Source organism: Equus asinus, chromosome 8 (assembly GCF_041296235.1).
Source record: "Equus asinus isolate D_3611 breed Donkey chromosome 8, EquAss-T2T_v2, whole genome shotgun sequence".
NCBI classification, from domain to species: domain Eukaryota; kingdom Metazoa; phylum Chordata; class Mammalia; order Perissodactyla; family Equidae; genus Equus; species Equus asinus.
This window is the reverse complement of record NC_091797.1, coordinates 93,174,661-93,195,203: the sequence shown is the minus strand read 5'-3', so window position 1 is coordinate 93,195,203 and position 20,543 is coordinate 93,174,661. Positions and strand designations below refer to the sequence as shown.

At 43.6% G+C, this 20,543-nt stretch overlaps 1 protein-coding gene across 6 annotated transcripts in view; it reads left to right on the top strand.

Annotated features, from left to right (window-relative positions):
- The window catches only part of MORC2 (MORC family CW-type zinc finger 2), a 39,498-nt gene extending 34,528 nt beyond the window's left edge, over positions 1 to 4,970 (top strand). The window contains exons 25-28 of one of the 6 annotated variants that reach the window (XM_014834609.3): positions 1,711 to 1,899; positions 1,992 to 2,085; positions 2,652 to 2,717; positions 3,183 to 3,457. In XM_014834609.3, coding sequence (XP_014690095.1) covers positions 1,711 to 1,899; positions 1,992 to 2,085; positions 2,652 to 2,677 — 309 coding nt within the window. In that variant the 3' untranslated portion in view covers positions 2,678 to 2,717; positions 3,183 to 3,457. Of the gene's footprint in view, positions 1 to 1,710; positions 1,900 to 1,991; positions 2,086 to 2,651; positions 2,718 to 3,182 lie in introns of all 6 variants that reach the window. The other 5 variants (XM_014834599.3, XM_014834590.3, XM_044775560.2 and 2 more) reach the window with 5 other exon arrangements.
- The last annotated feature ends 15,573 nt before the right edge of the window (positions 4,971 to 20,543 follow it).

Genomic DNA, 20,543 nt, shown 5'->3' with positions numbered 1-20,543 from the left:
ATACCTGCCAGATTGGGGGCGGGAGGTCGCTGCACGCTAATGAAGCTAAAAGATGGCAGAGTCGTGGTGGCCTCACAGAAAGCTCCATGCCTCAACTCTTGCCCTTGTTCAGGCTGCAGGTGCTCTCTGCAGATCCCAGGAACAAAGGGCTGATGAGCCGGCCAGGTCGGCATGGCATCCTCTTGTCAGTCAGATTGTTGCTTTTGGCTTACACTTGTTGCCAGATTCAGAGCAGAGCCTGGGTACAGTGGGATCCCTGCAGCAGGGTTGACTGCTTAGACCAAAACAGTCAGCAGGAGCATCTGAGCCTAAAATAGTCTATTAGTTTGTGCTTGTAAAAGGAGGTGTACCCAATGCATCAACTTTATAGCCTCCCAGTTGTGATGTCTAAAAGAGTGCAAACTTTAATTTTTTTAACATCAGGGACACAGCACCGAGTCTAATGTTTAATGTGCATTATGTCCTTGTCGTTCTGTAAACAACCGTCCTTTTTCCCATGGTGCTGGCCTAGGAGTTCCATAAAGCCCTCAGGGGTCCTGCAGATATTAGATTCAGATACATATATATTTTTAAAGTAATATCAGAACTGCATGTGAATTTGTAATTACCTCAAAATAAAAAGTTAAAAAAAACTAATACAAATCACAGTCAGCTGAAGATGATGTATACTGAATTTTAATACTTTTGGAGCCTGCTCAAACATTTATTTTGTGCTGCCAAGGTAATTATTTTTTGTGAATTATTTTTTGTGAGCACTTGAAGTTTCTCTTGCCATCTTGGTTTCATAGGATGATATTCTAGTTGTAAGGTGAATGACACAGTTAAATACTTGCAACCCTTTTTAAAAACAGTAGTCAGGAGCCGCTCAGTGCTAGGTAGTTCACACATGTCTAGAGAAGTAAAGAAATGCTGGAGTTGGTCAGACTGCAGTGGTCAGCCAGGGCCTGCTGGTTGTGGGTTTGTGTTCATCAGAATGGCCTCATCAGTCTCACCAGTGATTTATGAGTAAATCAATAATGTTATAAATGTGAACTTTGAAAATAAACATAAAGAGATACTTCCTAAATTGTTTTTTACACTGAGATTCCATGTGACATTTCATTTGAAACAAGTGTTGTGCCAGCTTCTGAAAGTTTGAAAAGCCTCCTGTCTAGAAAAACCGCTAGTTAATATTACTACCCCATCCCTTGGAAGTTTCAGATACTCAGAGGAGATAGTAAAAAGTTCTGATGCTGTATAAATATACTACACAAACCTGGAGGTTTCTCCTGTTGGTAGATGTTTGATAAATATTTGTAGAAGAGAACTTTTGGTCTGACATTATTGAGTGTGACTTGGAAATGCCGAAAGGGCTATTGTGAAGTTAGGAAGGTATGATTGGGCTGGGAGACTGAGTCTGTTGTCCTTTTCGTGCCACCTGGAATGCTAAGAACCAGCCCTCACATTTACTCGGGGCTCTCTATCTGCCGAAGCACTTTGCTTCGTGCTTCAGACGTGTGATCCCGTCTTCGTCCTCTGGACAGTGCCACGAGGTGGGCTCTGAGCACTTTCTGCTCTGGAGCTAGAGAGACCACTTAACCCTTGTGCCTGACAGCCCTTCAGGGTGACCATCCTTGTGCTGAGCCAGTTGGGGACACCAGTGCCCATCTAGAAGGACCCTGGGGACGCCCGTGGGCTCATACCTTCACCCTCTGGCTTCCCTCCTGACAGAAAGAGTACTTCAAGCAGTATGAAGTGGGGCTCCAGAATCTGTGCCATTCCTACCAGAGCCGTGCAGACTCACGGGCCAAGGCCTCCGAGGAGAGCCTGCGCACCTCCGAGAGAAAGCTCCGCGAGACAGAGGAGAAGCTGCAGAAGCTGAGGACCAACATCGTGGCACTCCTGCAAAAGGTGCAGGAGGTGAGCCAGGCAGCCCTCTCGTTGCAGCTGGTCTACCTGGTGCCTCAGGGAGGGGGGCCTGGGTATCTCCTGCTCCCTTCTCCCACTCACAGGAATCTGTGGTTCCATCCCTGGCGGCACAGCATCCTGACCAGGAGGGCTGCAGGTGGTGCAGGCTGCCTGGGCCTCTTCCCAGCCGGACCCATGGTACCAGACTGTTGCCCTTGTTTAGACGTTCTCACGTACAACCTAGTTTGAGAACCCTCCAGCCGTAACACAGAAAGAAGTTTTCGCTTTTCCAGATGGCGCCCAGATGGGATTGGGTGGCCCAGAAGCGGGGAGTGCCCTCTAGAGTCTCAGTCCTTCATCCAGGCAGTAGACCCTGAGGGCCTGCACTGTGCCCGTCCTGTGGATACCGGGTGAACCAGACAGGCGAGATAAGGTCTCTGCTGTCACAGCCTGACAGTCCACTGGAGGAGACAGAATTATTGATGGCAGGAAGTGTTATGAAGTAAATATAACAAGGGAGATGGAAAATGGGGCGGCCACTTGATTAGGGTGGCCTCTCTGAGGAGGTGTTTGAGCTGAGAGTGGCACCTGTCATACCAGAGTGGGATGCGAGAGCTTTGGACAGAGGGAAGAGCGGACCCAAGGCCCAAGGCAGGGAGCTGTGGGCAACAGGAGAGGTGGGGCCTGTACGAGGTGGGAAGTCACTGGAGGGGTGTGGCACTATCCAGTTTGCAATCTAAGACATTTACTCTGGTTGGTTGTAGGAGGGCCTGGAGGGGGCGAAGGTTAGAATCCGGGACTCCAGTGAGGAGGTTCCCACAGTTGTCTGGGTGAGAGATTCTGGTGGCCTGAACCTTGGATGGTGACAGTGAGGAGGGAGAGAAGTGGGCAGATGTGTACTATCTGAGGGAAAGGGAGGAAGCAAGGGTGACTCTTCTGGTTTGTCTTGAGCCCCTGGGTGGAGGGAAGGTGGTGGCCTCTGTGGAGATGGGAGCATTGTGGGTGGGGTGGTGCAGTTGAGCTGTTTTGGATGTATTGAGCCTGAGAAGCCTGCAACACATCTAAGGCAACCGGGAACTTGAGGGAGAGGCTGGGCAGGAGCAAGAAATCCAGGCATCACCTGTGCACAGTGTGGGAGGGGGGAATGACCAAGACAGGACAGGCGTGACAGCCAGGGGGGAGGGGGGAGGAGAGGGGAGGGGATTCTGGGCTCAGGCCCCGTGGGCTGTGAGAAGGGCGGAGAGGTGGGCCCCCGCTGCCTTACCCCTGGCTGACCCTGCCCTGCTTTATTCCAGGACATTGACATCAACACAGATGATGAGCTGGATGCCTACATCGAGGACCTCATCACCAAGGGGGACTAAGGGGCTCGGAGCCAGAGATCGGTTCCCCTGCCCCTCAAGGCAGAGATCCTGGGGTTTCATTTATGCGGTGGTGGACTTACCTTGGTTCGATGCACGTGGGACATTTGTGCTTTTGGAGGGAAAGATACTCTGATTCTTTGAATCTTCCTCCCTAAGTTTATAAATATTTATTTTTTAAAAGAAACAAGATGCTGTGCCTGCTGTGAGACCATGCATTTTTTTGTGACTCTTGGGCAGAGGACAGAGAAGCAGGATGCCAAGCCTGAGCGCTTCTCTTGGCTCCTGGCTCCTCAAGCTGTGGTGAATCCATTGCCATCTGGAAGTTGGAGAGGATCCAGGGGTGGGGCTGGTTTCTCTCCCGGAGGAGGAAGTGTGTGGGGATCTGAGGGATGGGGGAGGGAGAGAGTGCTCCGATCCAGGGGACCCCCAAGTTGGGCCATGGGGTCAGGAAGCGGCTCAGTGCTGAGCTGCTCTCCCTCTTGTGGCTCCCATCTCAGGTCAGGGATGTGAGTGGCAGCCTGAGCAGCTGTCGGTCTTCATGGCTTGGGGAAGGAGGGATCCTCCTGTTCACCCTCCCTGCCCACCACCCAAGTTCTCCCCGCTGGAGCGATTTCCTCCGTTAAGCATGGACAGTGAGGCTTCCCGCCTCAGAAACGAGTCCAGCTTGAGGAGTAGACAGATCCGACTCTGGTCAGACTGCTGACCTGGTTAGCACACTGAATGTTTGAATTCCAAAGGATTCCTTTTAGGAAAGGACCTTGTGTGTGAAAGAGCCCCTGGTGCTGCTCTGGTGGCAGCTTCCACCTGTGCATGTGGCAGAGTCCTGAGGGAGCGCGGCTGCCTTGGATGCTGCTGGCTGACTTGGAGAACCTGCTACCGCTGCTGCTGCTTTTTCCTTTACTGCTTCCCCTGTCTGGCCCCCTGTGCCCAGTCAAGGTCCCTGCTCTGGGGCAGACAGGAGGGGGTCACTGAGCCTCCCTGGCCCACAGGTGTGGGATGTGGGCAGCAGGGACTCTAGAAACAGCTCTGCGGGAAGCACACCAGGCCTTCCCTCTTGTCCGGTCACAGCCTCCCATGGCTGTGTCCGTCAGGCAACTTCTCAGGGTCAAAGACAAAGGCAAGAGTTGCTGAGTTTTCTCTTTAACGACCATTGGAAAAAATTCTGGTTTGAGTTCCCCCAACTCTCTTCTCTCTCTTTATTTGGGGACTTTGGGTTTTCTGAAGGCACAACAACTATGACCTTGTACCATTGGGCTTCGATTCAGACCTCAGTGTGTTTCTGGCATCTGCCTACCCCAGGTCAGCAGTGGCCTCCACGCCGCCCTGTGAGTCTGCAGGAGACTGGGAAGCACTGGTGAGGGAGGCCGCCACCCACCAGTGCACGTGGCCAGAAGTGCCCGTGACTTGTGGGTTTGGGGCTTCCTCAAACCACATCCCTCTGAGGGCTGTTTGGGGAACTACCACTCAGAGAGACCCTGACCTCTTCCTCCGGAAGATTCTCTAGGAGTCTTGGGGTTTCTTGAGCTGGTGATTACTCTCCTGTTCAGCTTGCTCTCTTCATTCCAGGCAGCACGTGGTCCATTTTTGTCCCTAAACCTACTGTTTTAATCTCAACGGAAGTTGGTTCTGTATTTTTACCAGGGGGTAATACTCAAGCTTTTTATTTACACACTTGTAATCAAAATGCAATACCATAAACTTACTGGTGAGACTCCTGAACTCAGTCTGTTTTCTTCTCTTAGTAAAATCCAGCCCCTTTCTCCTCTTCATTCTTTCCACCACTTTAGCTTAAACTGTCTTCAAATTCTCCACCCTCTTCACTGTTTCCTGTCTTCACCCTCCTTGACATCCACAGAAACCGAAACACTGAATTTCAGTTTTAGCTTCGGCTTCTGGATGTGCCCACTATGCTGTTTAAATCCAACCACAGTTGTGCTGAATGCAGCGTTTGCCAGGTAGAGCTGCCATCCTGGGTGGGAAGGTAAAATGCAGGGGTCCCTCCCCTTTGGCAGTCACTGGATAGCTGACCTGCTTAGAACTGTCCAACGGCCGGGGAGGAAGGAGATGGTCTGGCTGCTCTGTGGCAGGGAGGTCCTTAGTTCAAGGCAGGAAGGAGGTGAATGAAGGCAGCAACCCTTGCTTTTAAGGACTCAGAGGGAGGGGGACTTTCTTTAGGGTTTGTTTGGTGACGTGCACGCGGAAAAAATTCAAGCAGTATGAAAGTTTGGACCACGAAAAGCAAAGCTCCTGATCCTCGTTTTCTCCCTGGAGAGATTCTCCATCCTGAGCGCACAAATACACATCCACTCTGTTCTGTTCCTGCCTGTTTCCCACTTAGTGTATTTTGGCACCTGTTTCAGAATAGCCCATATGGGTCTACTTTATTCTTCTGAACAACCACATAGCATTTCCTTGTCTTGGATGTACTGTCATTTAACAGTCTCCTATTTATAAACACGGGTTGTTTTTAACATTTTATGAAAAATGCTGTGATAAGTATCTCTGTGTGTGTGTGTGTCCTTATTCATTAGCTCAGATCCGTATGTATATGGGATAAATTCCAAAGAGAGAAATGGCTGTGTCAGATGGTAGATGTCTTAAAAATCCTAAGATACATTCCAGAAAAGACTTCCAATTTCACCTCCTATCAACAGTGGATTTCCCCTGCACACTTGGCCAGTATACGGTCTCTTCCTTCTTAACTGTTTACCAATCTGAAAGGTGAAATTGATGGATTTTTCAGTTGGTTTGAACTAATTTAAGTGAGATTGAGCATCTTCATGGGCCAGTTTCTCTTCTGGTACAAGGCTACAGTTCTGAATCTAGGGTTAGGAACTCTTGTAAATCAGATGAAAAACATGGGGCAAAGTCCTCAGAAAAATGTCCACCTTATACAACCCCCTCAGCTCCTAAGTGTTTCATGGATTTAGGATTAAAAGCCCCACTTTAGGGTCAATACTGTCTTTATTACCAGATCAGGACAAGGGTTTGACATTTTTGTTTACCAAAGGAAGGCATGGGGTAATAACAGGCCGAGAAAAACTTTTCTGATTCCTCCTTTATATCTGTCTTAGTTACACTGCTTTTTGGCTCCAGTTCCCTGAGAGACACGACTGTCGTTCAGACGTGTAGTTCAAGCAGTGTTGGCTGAGAGTTCACAGCTCTAAGGACCAGTAAATGTGAAGACTGATAAAGCTCCAACTTCATTTAAATAGCACACAAGGCTTGAGTGGGCTGCCTGTCTCTGTTGGCAGGTCATTCTGCAGCTGGGCCAAGAAGTAAGGGACCCGCTGGCAGTCTCCAAGGTGCCTGAAACACCTTCAGAATTCCACTGGAGGCTTTAACCTCTTGGAGACCGACCCTCTGAGGCTTCCTTTGGAGCCCTGCTCAGTTCCCTGAGCAGGTGAACAGCCCGCTTGGCCGGGGGAGGCAGTGCTCCCAAGGACCGAACTTTCTCTGCTGCCACGTCTGAGGCCTCAGACTGCCCTTAGCACTGCTGGGGGCACCCTCTCCATAGTGAGCAAGACACGCCACTCAGCAAGGAGCCCGAATGTTGCCAGGCCTGTTTTTCAGTCTGGCAGTTTCCATGTGGTAACTTGGAATGTGCCAGGCCCAAGTAGGGCTCCTGGGGGGTCCCGCAGAAATTTCCTTCCTCCTCCCCGTTGACAAGGCCTCAGACCAATCACTGACCGTCCTGGGGCCCCATTCCTCCTCTAAAATAAAGGAGTTGGATGACGGTAGAGGTTCTCTGGCTTAGCCTCAGGATTAGTTCACCTGAAATTTATCCGGAGGCCCATACAGACAGCCAGTAACCTGGCGCTGGTCTGACTGCAGTTGGAATGGGGGCCGAGAGCCCTTGCTGCCCTGGCCCCCATCCTTGCTTCCAAGACTCACTGGTCCCCACCTGCTGCCTGTAGGCCTTCGGCTGCTTCCTCAGTGGCCCTCGTGGGGTGCTACTTACGCCTCCCTCAAGGCCCTCTAACCCTTTGGCCAGTTTCAGGATCCCCTCAGGGTCAGGAGGGGCTTCCTCCAGCCTCCTGGGCCCGCAGCGCACGCTGCCTACGGTGCTTCCTGGGGCTCTGGCGTTCTCAGCAGCTGCCAGCCAAGGCCTGGAAGGCAGGGGAGCTCGCACCACTGAGGCCGACCTGGACCAGTGAGGGGAGGATCTGGCAGACACATCCCCCCTCCTTCCTTGTCTCCTCCGGACTCTGCCGAGGTGCAGGGGATTCTCCAGGGCCACTTCCTGCCCAAGCAACTGCAGGTTTCCTGGAACCCACCACTTTGAACTCACGATCCTTCCTTCCCCACTTCTTTTCCTCTCTTGAAGCTCTGGGCTCTCCCCTCCCCAGCGCCCCACCGTTTACATCAATCTCTCAGAAGCAGGGTGTGGGGCGCTGCGGTGGGAGGAGTACCCCTACTTGTCAGAGGGGACCGAGTTTTGAGCTCGTCACGCTAAATCAGCTACCACAGTACAACACGAGTCCCAGGGCCGCTGCGAATTCTCACCCGGCCCAGAGGACGCGGCCAGGAGCCCGCACTCGGCCATCTCCCTCCAGACGCTTTGACGGCGTCCAACGCTCAGCCCCATTGGCGCGCCCGCCCTCTCCCGGCCCAACGGCTGCGGTCGGCAGAGAGCCCCCTCTCAGCCTCGCTTCTCCAGACCCTGGAGGCGAGCGCCCAACTGCGCCTGCGCTGTGCGGGGCCCGGCACGTGCTGCGCCCTGCACATGCGCCCTGGGAGCACCCTGAGCCGGCCGACGTGCCCCGGCTGCGGGCTGCGCGCCCCGCGCCCGGGTGGGGGCAGCGCCGGGAGCTGCCGCGCGTGTGCGAGGCGGGCTGGGGGGTCGCGTGTCGGGTCCCAGCGGCTCCATTGCAGACGGCCAGCGGGGGCCGGCGGGGGCAGCGGGCTCGGAGGTCTCGCATCCTAGTGCCAGCGAGAGGCCCTGGGGCTCCGCCGGCCTGCCCACGCCCCAAGCGGAAAAGTAGGGAATTTTTTTTTTCTTGGCGGCTGCGTGTTAACAGCCTGAACCAGGATAAAGGCTTTTCCCCCAGTTGTTTTCCAGCTTTTTTGGGTTGCTACAGAAAACTTTTTGTATGGATGATTTTGTGGTCTGATGATTTATATCTGCAAGATTAGCGGACCTGGAAAGGAAGCTGCGTATTTTACGTTTTAAAACAGCCATGTCCAGGTCATTTTCCTTGAAGGTCCAGCCTGTCGGCCTCTCTCGGGACCTGGGGCCTCTTGAGTTTCACAACCATAGCCCATTGTCTTCCGGTTTGTCCTTGGCTTGGTTTATGGTGTTTCTTGAAAGGTAAACATTTTTAGGTTTTTGGGTTTCCTATCATGCTTAGGAGCCCCCCCCCCCCATTTTGTTAAAATGTTTTTTAATTTTTTGTGTCAAGCTCCACTCCCTGTGAAATATATTTTAGTATAAGCGGTAAGGCAGGAGTCAAGCTTTGTGTTTTTTCCCAGATGGAAATTCTCTGATGCGGCCCCGTTTATTAAATGAACCACCCGTCATTTATATTCCCGTCTGTTTGGTTTTGGACCTGCTCGGTTTGAGATGCCGTTTAGACACGGAGGCATCCTGTTACAGGTTGGGCGGGCGATTCCTCTCCGAATTTTGGGCCTCATCTGCATCTAGGTATATCAGTCTCCCTGTTTTCTTTTTAAAATATTTTTTCAGGCTATTAGAATTTATTCTCTCCCGTGAAATTTAAAATCATGTTATCCAGTTCTCTCCCATTCCTGCCAAAAAAACCCACTTCCATTGGGATTTAAATTGTAATTTCATTAAATTTAGATGTAAGCTATGAGAGGGTTGACATTTTTATAATCTTAAATCTCCCCAGACGACGCGAAATGGTTTTCCATTTGCTCGACTTCTTTCAGATCCTCCATAAGATTTTACAATTTCTTCATACGGGTTCTATAACTTTCTCGTTTAATTTATTCCTAAGTGTTTTATGGGTTTTGTCACTATTGTGAATGGGATTTTTTCCCCATCTATATTCCTGATTATTAATATAGAGAAAAGCAAATTATTTAATAAAATTAATTTTCTATATGTGAACTTTGGTAGTTTTAAAAATAAACCTTTTATAGATATAATGTGTAAATTTGCCAGTTATTCCAATTTAATTTGTCCTTTTGCTTTCGCCAAAACCTCTGAAACAATGTTGAATAATTATTTGGGTCTTGTTTCTGATGGAAACCCACAGGTTAGAGTGGAGTGGGGTATTGACTTTGGTTTTGGTGAGTGTCCTTTACAGTGTGGCGTTTCCTTCTGTTTTTTTTTTTTTTTTTTTTTTAAACTTGGGGCTCCTGAGACGGACCTTTGGCTGCCGGTCTTGTCTAAGTTGAGCATCGGGGGGCGCCAGCTGCTCAGAATGAAATGTGTGTTGTGAGCCGGGACTCCCACTGTCAAATGCCTTTTCAGCATCTATTGATAAAACCATATAGGGGTTTTCTCCTGCTGTTTAACAATTATTTTTATTAGACATTGGGTAGCTGCAAAAGAATACGGCATTGATAAAATATTTATAAGGTAAGAATATGCCATGTACGTCTATCACCTGGTTTAAGAAAAAGCATGATTATTTCATGAATCCCTGTGTGCACCTCCTGGGTCCTCTCCCCTTTCCTCTTTGCTCAGTGGTAGCATCATCCTGAATTCTGTGTTCATCTTTTCATACTTTTTGTTTGTTTGGTGAGGAAGATTCGCCCTGAGCTGACATCCATTGCCAACCTTCCTCTTTTTTTCTTTGCTTGAGGAAGATTAGCTCTGAGCTAACATCTGTGCCAGTCTTCCTCCACTTCGTATGTGGGGTGCCTCCCCAGCACGGCTGATGAGTGGAGCAGGTCTTTGCCAGGGATCTGAACCCACACACCTGGGGCTGCTCAAAGCACAGTTGGAACTTTAACCACTCAGCCACAGGCTCGGCCTCATGTTCTTTTTGTACTTTACCACCTTGGTTTGTATTCCTAAATAATTGTTTTGTTTTGTGTGTTTTTGAACTTATGTAAGCAGAACATTGTGTGTAATGTTAATTAAATTATTTAATTTTTAATTGATTTAATGTCAGCCAGTTTGCTTTTTCAATATTATGTTCCAGAAATTTATCCATGTTGTTGGATGTAGCTGTAATTTATCCATCTTCATTCCTGAATAGTATTCAGCATAGAATTACACCTACAATGGAACATACCGCAATTTTTTGTTGATGTCTCTGTGACTGGCGTTTGGCTTGTTTCTAGTTTTTTGCTATTACAGCATATCTGTGGACATTTTTTTTTTAATTGAGTTATTGATAGGTTACAATCTTGTGAAATTTCAGTTGTACATTAATGTTTGTCAGTCATGTTGTAGGTGCACCACTTCACCCTTTGTGCCCACCCCCCACCCCACCTTTCCCCTGGTATCCACTAAACTGTTCTTAGTCCATAATTTTAAATTCCTCATATGAGTGGAGTCATACACAGATTATCTTTCTCTCGCTGGCTTATTTCACTTAACATAATTCTCTCAAGGTCCATCCATGTTATTGCAAATGGAATGACTTTGTTCTGTTTTGCAGCTGAGTAGTATTCCATTGTATATATGTACCACATCTTCTTTATCCATTCGTCTGTTGATGGGCCCTTAGGTTGCTTCCACGTCTTGGCTATTGTAAACAGTGCTGCAATAAACATTGGGGTGCATAGGACTTTTGGGATTGCTGACTTCAGGCTCTTTGGATAGATACCCAGTAGTGGGATGGCTGGATCGTATGGTAGTTCTATTTTTAATTTTTTGAGGAATCTCCATACTGTTTTCCTTAGTGGCTGCACCAGTTTGCATTCCCACCAGCAGTGTATGAGGGTTCCTTTTTCTCCGCAACCTCGCCAACATTTGTTGCTATTAGTTTTAGATATTTTTGTCATTCTAATGGGTGTAAGGTGATATCTTAGTGTAGTTTTGATTTGCATTTCCCTGATGATCAGCGATGATGAGCATCTTTTCATGTGCCTATTGGCCATTCGTATATCTTCTTTGGAGAAATGTCTGTTCATGTCTCCAGCCCATTTTTTGATTGGGTTGTTTGATGTTTTGTGGTTGAGTTGTGAGAGTTCTTTATATATTATGGATATTAAGCCTTTGTCAGATATATGACTTGCAAATATTTTTTCCCAGTTAGTGGGTTGTTTTTTTGTTTCAATCCTGTTTTCATTTGCCTTGAAGAAGCTCTTTAATCTGATGAAGTCCCATTTGTTTATTCTTTCTATTGTTTCCCTTCTCTGAGAAGGCATGGTGTCCAAAAAGATCCTTTTAATACTGATGTCAAAGAGTGTACTGCCTACGTTTTCTTCCAGAAGCCTTATGGTAACAGGTCTCACCTTTAGGTCTTTAATCAATTTTGAGTTTATTTTGGTGAATGATGAAAAAGAATGGTCAATTTTCATTCTTTTCCATGTGGCTTTCCAGTTTTCCCAGCACCATTTGTTGAAAAGACTTTCTTTTCTCCATTGTATGCCCTCAGCTCCTTTGTCAAAGATAAGCTGTCCATAGATGTGTGGTTTTATTTCTGGGCTTTCAATTCTGTTCCATTCATCTGTGCACCTGTTTTTGTACCAGTACCATGCTGTTTTGATTACTGTAGCTTTGTAGTATGTTTTGAAGTCAGGGATTGTGATGCCTCCCGTTTTGTTCTTTTTTCTCAGGATTGCTTTAGAAATTCGGGGTCTTTTGTTGCCCCATAGGAATTTTAGGATTCTTTGTTCTAATTCTGTAAAGAATGTCATTAGGATTCTGATTGGGATGGCGTTGAATCTGTAGATTGCTTTAGGTAGAATGGACATTTTAACTATGTTTATTCTTCCAATCCATGTACATGGAATGTCTTTCCATCTCCTTATGTCGTCATCCAATTCTCTCAGAAAGGCCTTGTAATTTTCATTATATAGGTCCTTCACTTCCTTAGTTAAATTTACCCCAAGGTATTTTATTCTTTTTGTTGCGATTGTGAATGGTATTGTGTTCTTGAGTTCTTTTTCTGTTGGTTCATTACTGGAGTATAGAAATGCTACTGATTTATGCAAATTGATTTTATACCCTGCAACTTTGCTGTAGTTGTTGATTACTTCTAACAGTTTTCCAATGGATTCTTTGGGGTTTTCTATATATAAGATCATGTCGTCTGCAAACAGCGAGAGTTTCACTTCTTCCCTCCCTATTTGGATTCCTTTTATTCCTTTTTCTTGCCTGATTGCTCTGGCCAGGACCTCCAGTACTATGTTAAATAAGAGTGGTGATAGAGGGCATCCTTGTCTCTGCCCATTGAGTATGATGTTGGCTATGGGTTTGTCGTATATGGCCTTTATTATGTTGAGGTAGTTTCCTTCTATGCCCATTTTGTTCAGAGTTTTTATCATAAATGGCTGTTGGATCTTGTCAAATGCCTTCTCTGCATCTATTGAGATGATCATGTGGTTTTTATTCCTCAGTTTGTTGATGTGGTGTATCATGTTGATTGATTTGCGGACGTTGAACCATCCCTGTGTCCCTGGTATGAATCCCACCTGATCCTGATGTATGATTCTTTTGATGAATTGCTGAATTCTGGTTGCCAAAATTTTGTTTAGAATTTTTGCATCTATGTTCATCAGTGATATTGGCCTGTAGTTCTCTTTTTTCGTGGTGTCCTTGTCAGGTTTTGGTATCAGCGTGATGTTGGCCTCATAGAATGTGTTAGGAAGTGTTCCATCTTCCCTAATTTTTTGGAATAGCTTGAAAAGGATAGGTATTAAATCTTCTCTGAAAGTTTGGTAGAATTCCCCAGGAAAGCCATCTGGTCCTGGGGTTTTATTCTTTGGGATGTTTTTGATTGCTGTTTCAATCTCTTTCCTTGTGATTGGTCTGTTCAAATTGTCTGCCTCTTCTTGAGTGAGCTTTGGGAGATTGTAGGAGTCCAAGAATTTATCCATTTCCTCTAGGTTATCCATTCTGTTGGCATATAGTTTTTTGTAGTATTCTTTTATAATCTGTTGTATTTCTGCAGAGTCTGTTGTTATTTCTCCTCGCTCATTTCTGATTTTATTTGAGCTTTCTCCCTTTTTTCTTTGTAAGTCTGGCTAGTGGTTTGTCAATTTTATTTATCTTCTCAAAAAACCAGCTCTTTGTCTCATTGATCCTTTCTACTGCCTTTTTCATTTCAATAGTATTTTTTTCTGCTCTGATTTTTATTATTTCTCTCCTTCTGCTGACTTTGGGCTTCATTTGTTCTTTTTTCTCTAGTTCAGTTAGGTGTGCTTTAAGGTTGCTTATTTGGGATTTTTCTTGTTTGTTAAGATGTGCCTGTATTGCGATGAATTTTCCTCTTAATACAGCTTTTGCTGTATCCCATATGAGTTGGTATGGCATGCTATCATTTTCATTTGTTTCCAGGTATTTTTTTATTTCTTCTTTAATTTCTTCCATGATCCATTGCTTGTTCAGTAGTGTGTCGTTTAGTCTCCACATCTTTGTGCCTTTCTCAGCTTTTTTCTTGTAATTAATTTCTAGCCTTATAGCACTATGATCTGAGAAGATGCTTGTTATTATTTCAATTTTTTTAAATTTGTAGAGGCTTGCCTTGTTTCCCAACATATGGTCTATCCTAGAGAATGTTCCATGTGTACTTGAGAAGAATGTGTATTCAGCTCCTTCAGGGTGGAGTGATCTATACATGTCTATTAAGTCCAATTGTTTTAGTTTTTCATTTAGCTCCACTATTTCCTTGTTGATTTTCTGTCTGTATGATCTGTCCATTGATGTGAGTGGGGTGTTGAAGTCCCCTACTATTATTGTGTTTTTTTTAACATCTTCCTTTAGGTCTGTTAATAGTTGCTTTATGAATCTTGGTGCTCCTGTGTTGGGTGCATAGATATTTATAAGCGTTATTTCTTCTTGATGAAGTGTCCCTTTGATCATTATATATTGTCCCTCTGTGTCTCTCTTTACCTGTCTTATTTTGAAATCCACTTGGTCTGATATGAGAATTGCAACACCTGCCTTTTTTTCCTTGCTATTTGCTTGAAGTATTGTCCTCCACCCCTTCACCCTGAGTCTGTGTTTGTCCTTGGGGCTGAGGTGTGTTTCCTGGAGGCAACAAATTGTTGGATCTTGTTCTTTAATCCATTTTGCCACTCTGTGTCTTTTTATTGGAGAGTTCAATCCGTTTACATTGAGAGTGATTATTGATGCATGTGGACTTAATGCTGTCAATCTGTCACTCATTATCTTGTTTTCCTGTGTTTCTTTTCCTGTGTGCTTTAGACTACCCATTTAATACTGCAATTTCTTATGCTGGGTTTCTTAGATTTTTCCTTATTTATGACTTGTGACTCTGTTCTGTACTTTTTTTTAGTGTCTACCTTGAAGTTTGTATTTAGAATCTCGTGTATAATATAGTCTATTCTCTGGTGGTCTCTTACCTACTTGACCAATACTGATTTAGACCCTTTGCTCTTCCCCTCCTAAATAATTATTTTCATTTTTTATTCCAACTCGTCTTATTCATTTGTAGTTAGAGTGCTAAGATCGTCCTTGTTTTGGTAGTTTCCTTACCTTTACCCTAATGCTATAATTGAATATTTGCTATCCTGTTCTGGTTGTATCCATCGGTCTCCCTAGTCTGTGGATTGTGTCCCCTTTCTCCCTTTTTTCTTTTTTCAAGTATGAGAGCCTTCTTGAGGATTTCTTGTAATGGAGGGCTTTTAGTTACAAATTCCCTTAACTTTTGTTTGTCTGGAAAAGATTTAATTTCTCCCTCATATCTGAAGGAAATTCTTGCTGGATAGAGTATTCTTGGCTGAAGGTTTTTATCCTTTAAAGCTTTGAATATATCACTCCATTCTCTCCTAGCTTGTAGGGTTTCTGTAGAGAAATCCGCTGACAGTCTGATAGGGGCTCCTTTATAGGTTATTCTCTTTTTTTCCCTTACTTCCCTGAGTATTCTCTCCTTATCATTCCTATTTGCCAACTTTAGTACTATGTGCCTTGGGGTAGCTCTTTTAACACTGACAAATCTAGGAGATCTAAAACCCTCCTCTACACACATTTCTCCATTGATCCCTAGATTTGCAAAGTTCTTGTCAATAATTTCATTAAGCACACTTTCTGCTCCATTTTCCTTTTCCATATTCTTGGGAATTCCTATGATCCTTATGTTCTTACTCCTCATTGAATCCATTATCTCTCGGAGATTTTCCTCATTTTTTTAAATTCTTAATTCTCTTTCTTCCTTTGTCTGGCGCCATTCAGCCTGTCTGTCCTCGATTATGCTAATTTTCTCCTCTATGTTGTCTACACGGGCATTCAGGAAATCCATATTCTGTTTTATCTGGTCCATTGTGTTTTTCATCTCAAGTAATTCTGTTTGATTCTTCTTTATGATTTCAATCTCTTTTGTGAAGTAACTCCAGAACTCGGCTTGTTTCTCTATCTTTCTCTCTACCTCATTGAGTTTTTTGATTATAGCTGCTCTGAATTCATTATCACTTAGTTTACCTAATTCCAAGTCCTCAGGACTTAATTCTGTGTTTTTATTGTTTTCCTTCTGGTCTGGGGCTTTTATAAATTGCTGGATGGTAGAGGAGCAGTTTTTTCTCACGGTGGTAGAATTCACTTGCAGTTACAGCCTGTCGCCATAAGATGGGGGTCGAGAGCGGCGTGTTATGAGCTCTCCGCCTTGGGGCAAGATGGCTGCGCCCACTGGCTTTGCTGGGGGGAGGGGCTGTTACACGCGCCGGTCTGGGTTCAGATCAGTTCTGTTCTCTGATCTCCCAAGGCCCTTCATTCATGGGGTCCCCGCAGACAGAAGCTTTCCCCCTGTCAGCGGGTCTCCACCGAATCAGTGGCAGGAGTCCTGGATGATCCCCCGGTCACGTGGCCCCTCCCCTGCTCCCTCCAGACCTGCGCCCCAGCGATCGCAGACTCTAGGGGCGGGAGCGATGTTCTTTCCTACTGTTCCAGCGCCTCCGAAGGTGTAAGCAAGGTTTATGATCTCCGCCTTCTTGGTATTGTAGGTCTCTAACGAGCTGGCATTATTTTTGTTCTCTGAAATTCAGTTCTTCCAATCTTTTGTTGTATTTTGGAGGGGAGAGAATCCCGGGTCAGCTCACCCTGCCATTTTGCTCCACCCCCTCCATATCTGTGGACATTCTTGTTCATGTCTCCTGTTGCCTGCACAGTCCTTGGAGTAGACTGGCTGAGTCAAAGGTCATGCCCATGTCAACTTTACTGGGTAATGCCAAATTGTTTTCAGAAGCAGTTGTATCAGTTTACATGCCTGTTGGCATGAAGTGCTTCATTTCTCTACCTCCTTGCCTATGCTTGATATTGCTAGACTTGAAATTTTTTGCCAGTCTGACGGGTAGTGTAGTGGAATCTCACTGTGGTTTGATTTGCATTTCCCTGATTTCTAATGCAGTCGAGCACCATTTCATGTCTGTGGGCCATTTGGATTTCTTCTTTGATAAAGTATTTCCTCAAGAATTTTGCCCATTTTTCTATTATTTTGTCTTCTTGTTACTGATTTGTATTTTTGTATATTCTAGATACAAATTCCTTGTAGTCATCTGTGTTGCAAATTTTTTCCACTCTCTGGCATACTTTTTTTGCTCTCTTTTTATAGAGTCTTTTGATGAGTAGAAGTTCTTAATTTTAGTGGAGACCAATTTATCAATCTTTTCTCTTTTATTGTTTGTACTTCTTGTAATTTGTTTAAGAAATCCTTTCCTACCCTGAGGTCATCAAGATATTTTCTATTATCTTCTACAGCCTTTATCGTTTTCTCTTTCACACGTAGATCTTTTAATCCACCTGGAATTGACTTGTGTCTGGTGTGAGGTAGACCTCCAATTCTGTCCTTCCTCCTGACTGTCCCCACACCTCTCACGGAAAAGTCTTACCTGTCCCCATTAATCTACAGTGCGACTTCTTTCATACATATGTTAATATAGGTATGAATCTGCTTCTGGATTTTTATTCAGTTACATTTGTCTGTTGTCTCTCTCCCTGTGCCAATACCACACTCATTTAATTATTGCAGTTTTACAATACGTTTTGATATCTCGTAGAGCCAGTCCTATCAATTTTTCTGCTTCAAGAGTGTCTTGACTATTCTTGGTCCTTTGCATGTCCATATAAATGTTAGAATCATTTTATCAAGCTCCATGAGAAAACCAGGAGGGGTTTCTTTGGAATTGATTGTATGTCATCAGTTTGAAAAAGCTGATATCTTTATAAGTCTTCCAAACCATGAAGATGATATCAGTCTCCATTAATTTAGATCTTTCTTTAGTCTCTCTCATAAAAGTATCATAATTTTTCCTTTAGAGGTCTTGTATGTCCTTTGTTAGATGTATCCTAGGTACTTGATGATTTTTGATGCTGTTGTAAATGATATTTTTGAAACTTCATTTTCTGAGTTTGTTGCTAGTGTATAAAAATGTAGTTGATTTTTATATATCAGTTATTCTAATTTATCTTTAGATTCTTTTGGATTTTCTAAGATATGTCATCTGTGAGCAATGATAATTTTGCCAATTCGCATACCTCAGATATTTTTCTTGTCTTATGGCATTGGCTGGGACTGCCAGTCCGATGTTGAATGTAAAAGGTGAAAACAGGTATATTTTTTGTTTTCTATCTCACAGGGAAAGGTTTTTAAAAAATCATTTTTTTAGACATCATTAAATCAGATTAAGGAAGTTCCTTTCTACTCCTGTTTTTAAGCCTTTTTTTTCCTTTTAAATATCATGGATGCATGTTGGATTTTATCTGAAGTGTTTTCTGCGTCCATTCAGATGGCTAGGTAGTGTTATCCTTTAATTTGTTAATGTGCTGAATCACATTGGTTAGTTTTCTTGTTTTTAGAGTAAACTAACCTTGAATTTCTGGAATGATTATAATTGTTTTTTCTTCTTCTTCTTCTCTCCAAAGCCCCCCAGTACATAGTTGTATATTCTAGTTGTAGGTCCTTCTGGCTCTGCTACATGGGACACCACCTCAGCATGGCCTGATGAATGGTGCTAGGTCCACGCCCAGGATTCAAACCAGTGAAACCCTGGACTGTTGAACACAGCACACGAACCCAACCACTCAGCCATGGGGCTGGCCCTCTATAATTTTTCTCTGTTGCTAGATTTGTTAATATTTGTTTTGAGTTGTACACTAGTTTGTAATTTTCCTCTCTCATACTGTCCTTTATACAAGCCTCAAGAACCAAGCTGGGGAGTATTTCCTCTACTCTTGGGGTAGTTTCTGTAAGGTTAGTTATCCCTTGGTCAGCTGTGTCTGGAGTTTTGTGTGTATAGAGATTTTTAACTAATTTTTAAAAAATGGTTATACTACTATTCAGGTTTTTCTAATTTTTGAGTCAGTTTTAAGTTATATTTTTCTAGAATTTTATCTCAGTTTTCAAAGTTATTGTCACAGAGTTGTTCATGATAGCCTGATTTTACAATATCTCTAGCATCTCTGCTTATGTCCTCTTTTCATCCTGAATATTATTTTTTAGGTTCATCCATTTCCTCCCTTCCTCCTTCCCTCTCTTTTTGTCTTAAAGTAAAGTTTGTCAATTTTAGTTTTTCTAAGAATCAACCTTGGCTTTCTTGGTCCTCTCTGTTATGTTTGTTTTCTCTTTCATTAATTTCTGATCTTTATTTCCTGTCTTTGAGTTTATCTGGATGTCTATGTTCTTACTCAAACTGGATGTTTAGCTCATTATTTGAGCTTTTAATGCTATAAATTTCCCTCTAAGTACTGCTTTACCTGTATCCTATAAGTTTTAATATATAGTGTTTTAGTTAACTGTATTTTCTGATGTCTGTTTTCTTCTTTGATCCATGAGTTATTTAAACATATATTTCTTAATGTTCCAACATGGGTTTTTTTTTCCTTCTATTTTTGTTATTGATTTTGAACTGTCTTCATTGTGGTCTGAGAATGTGGTCTGTATCCAGTCCTTTGGAATTTGCTGAGGCTTTATGACTGGTGCAAATATATGGTTAATATTCATAAATGTCCCATGTGCATTTCAGAAATATGTATTCTGCAGTTATGTGTAATGCCCTGTATGTTCCCATTACACCAAGTTTGTTAATTCTGTTGTTCGAAACCTTGTGAAATTTTTTTGTCTGAGCTCTCATTACTGGGAGACATGTTAAAATCTTCCATTATGATTGTGGATTTATCTATTTCTCTTTGTGATTGTGTCCATTTTACTTTATTTTGAGATGTTATTAGGTGCATAAGAGTTTTAGAACTTTATGAATTTTACCTTTTATCATTATAAAGTGACTTTTTATTTCTAGGAGTTGGCATCTAGTAATTTTTTTTTTGCCTAAAATCTATCTTATCTGTATTTTTATGTTTTAGGTTTATTCTTGTAAATAGCATATAGCTTGATTTTGTTTTTATTCTACATATTTTTTGTTCTTACCTGAAGCATTTAACTTAAATTTTGTATAATTATCAATGCCTTGATCATTGACTCATTTCTATCCTCTTTTTTTCTTTTCTTTCTTCTTCTTCTTCTTCTTTTTTTTTTTTTTGCTGAGCAAGATTCACCCTGAGCTAATATCTGTGCCAGTCTTCTTCTATTTTGTATGTGGGTTGTCTGCCACAGCATGGCTGACAAGTGGTGTAGGTCCATGCCCAGGATCCAAACCCATGAACCCATGCTGCTGAAGCAGAGCACGCAGAACTTAACCACTACACTGTGGGTTTGGCCCCTTATTTTGTAATTTTTATTCCACCTTATCTGTGTTCCTTTTTCCTCTCCTTTCCTGCCTTCTTTTAGATTGATTGAAATTTTCTCCCCCACATACAATGTTTTTCCTCTGTTTTGGAAATTGAGTATTCCTATTCCTTTAGTGATTACTCCATACATTTTACATAACAGTTAACTCACCGAAGTCTAACTCCACAAGATACTTAACATTGTTTTAATAAGTTTTTGTTAATAGTTTTATTTTCCTTTGGTTCCTGAAAGATATTTTTGCTGGGAATACTAACATTTTCTCCTCTACTTTGGAGCTATCACTCTCAGTCTAATCCATGCTCTTTGAAGGTAACCCCCCCGCCCCCGCCGGCTGCTTAAGATTTTGTTGCTTTAATGGTCTTGCAATTTCACTATATTGTTTTTATCTGTGTATGCCTTTTTATTTACCCTGATTAGGATTTGTTGGAATTGACTGTGTATTGGTGTTTCTTAAGAGTTCTCGGAAATTTTTCAGCCATTAACTCTTCAAAGATTGCCTCTGCTCCAT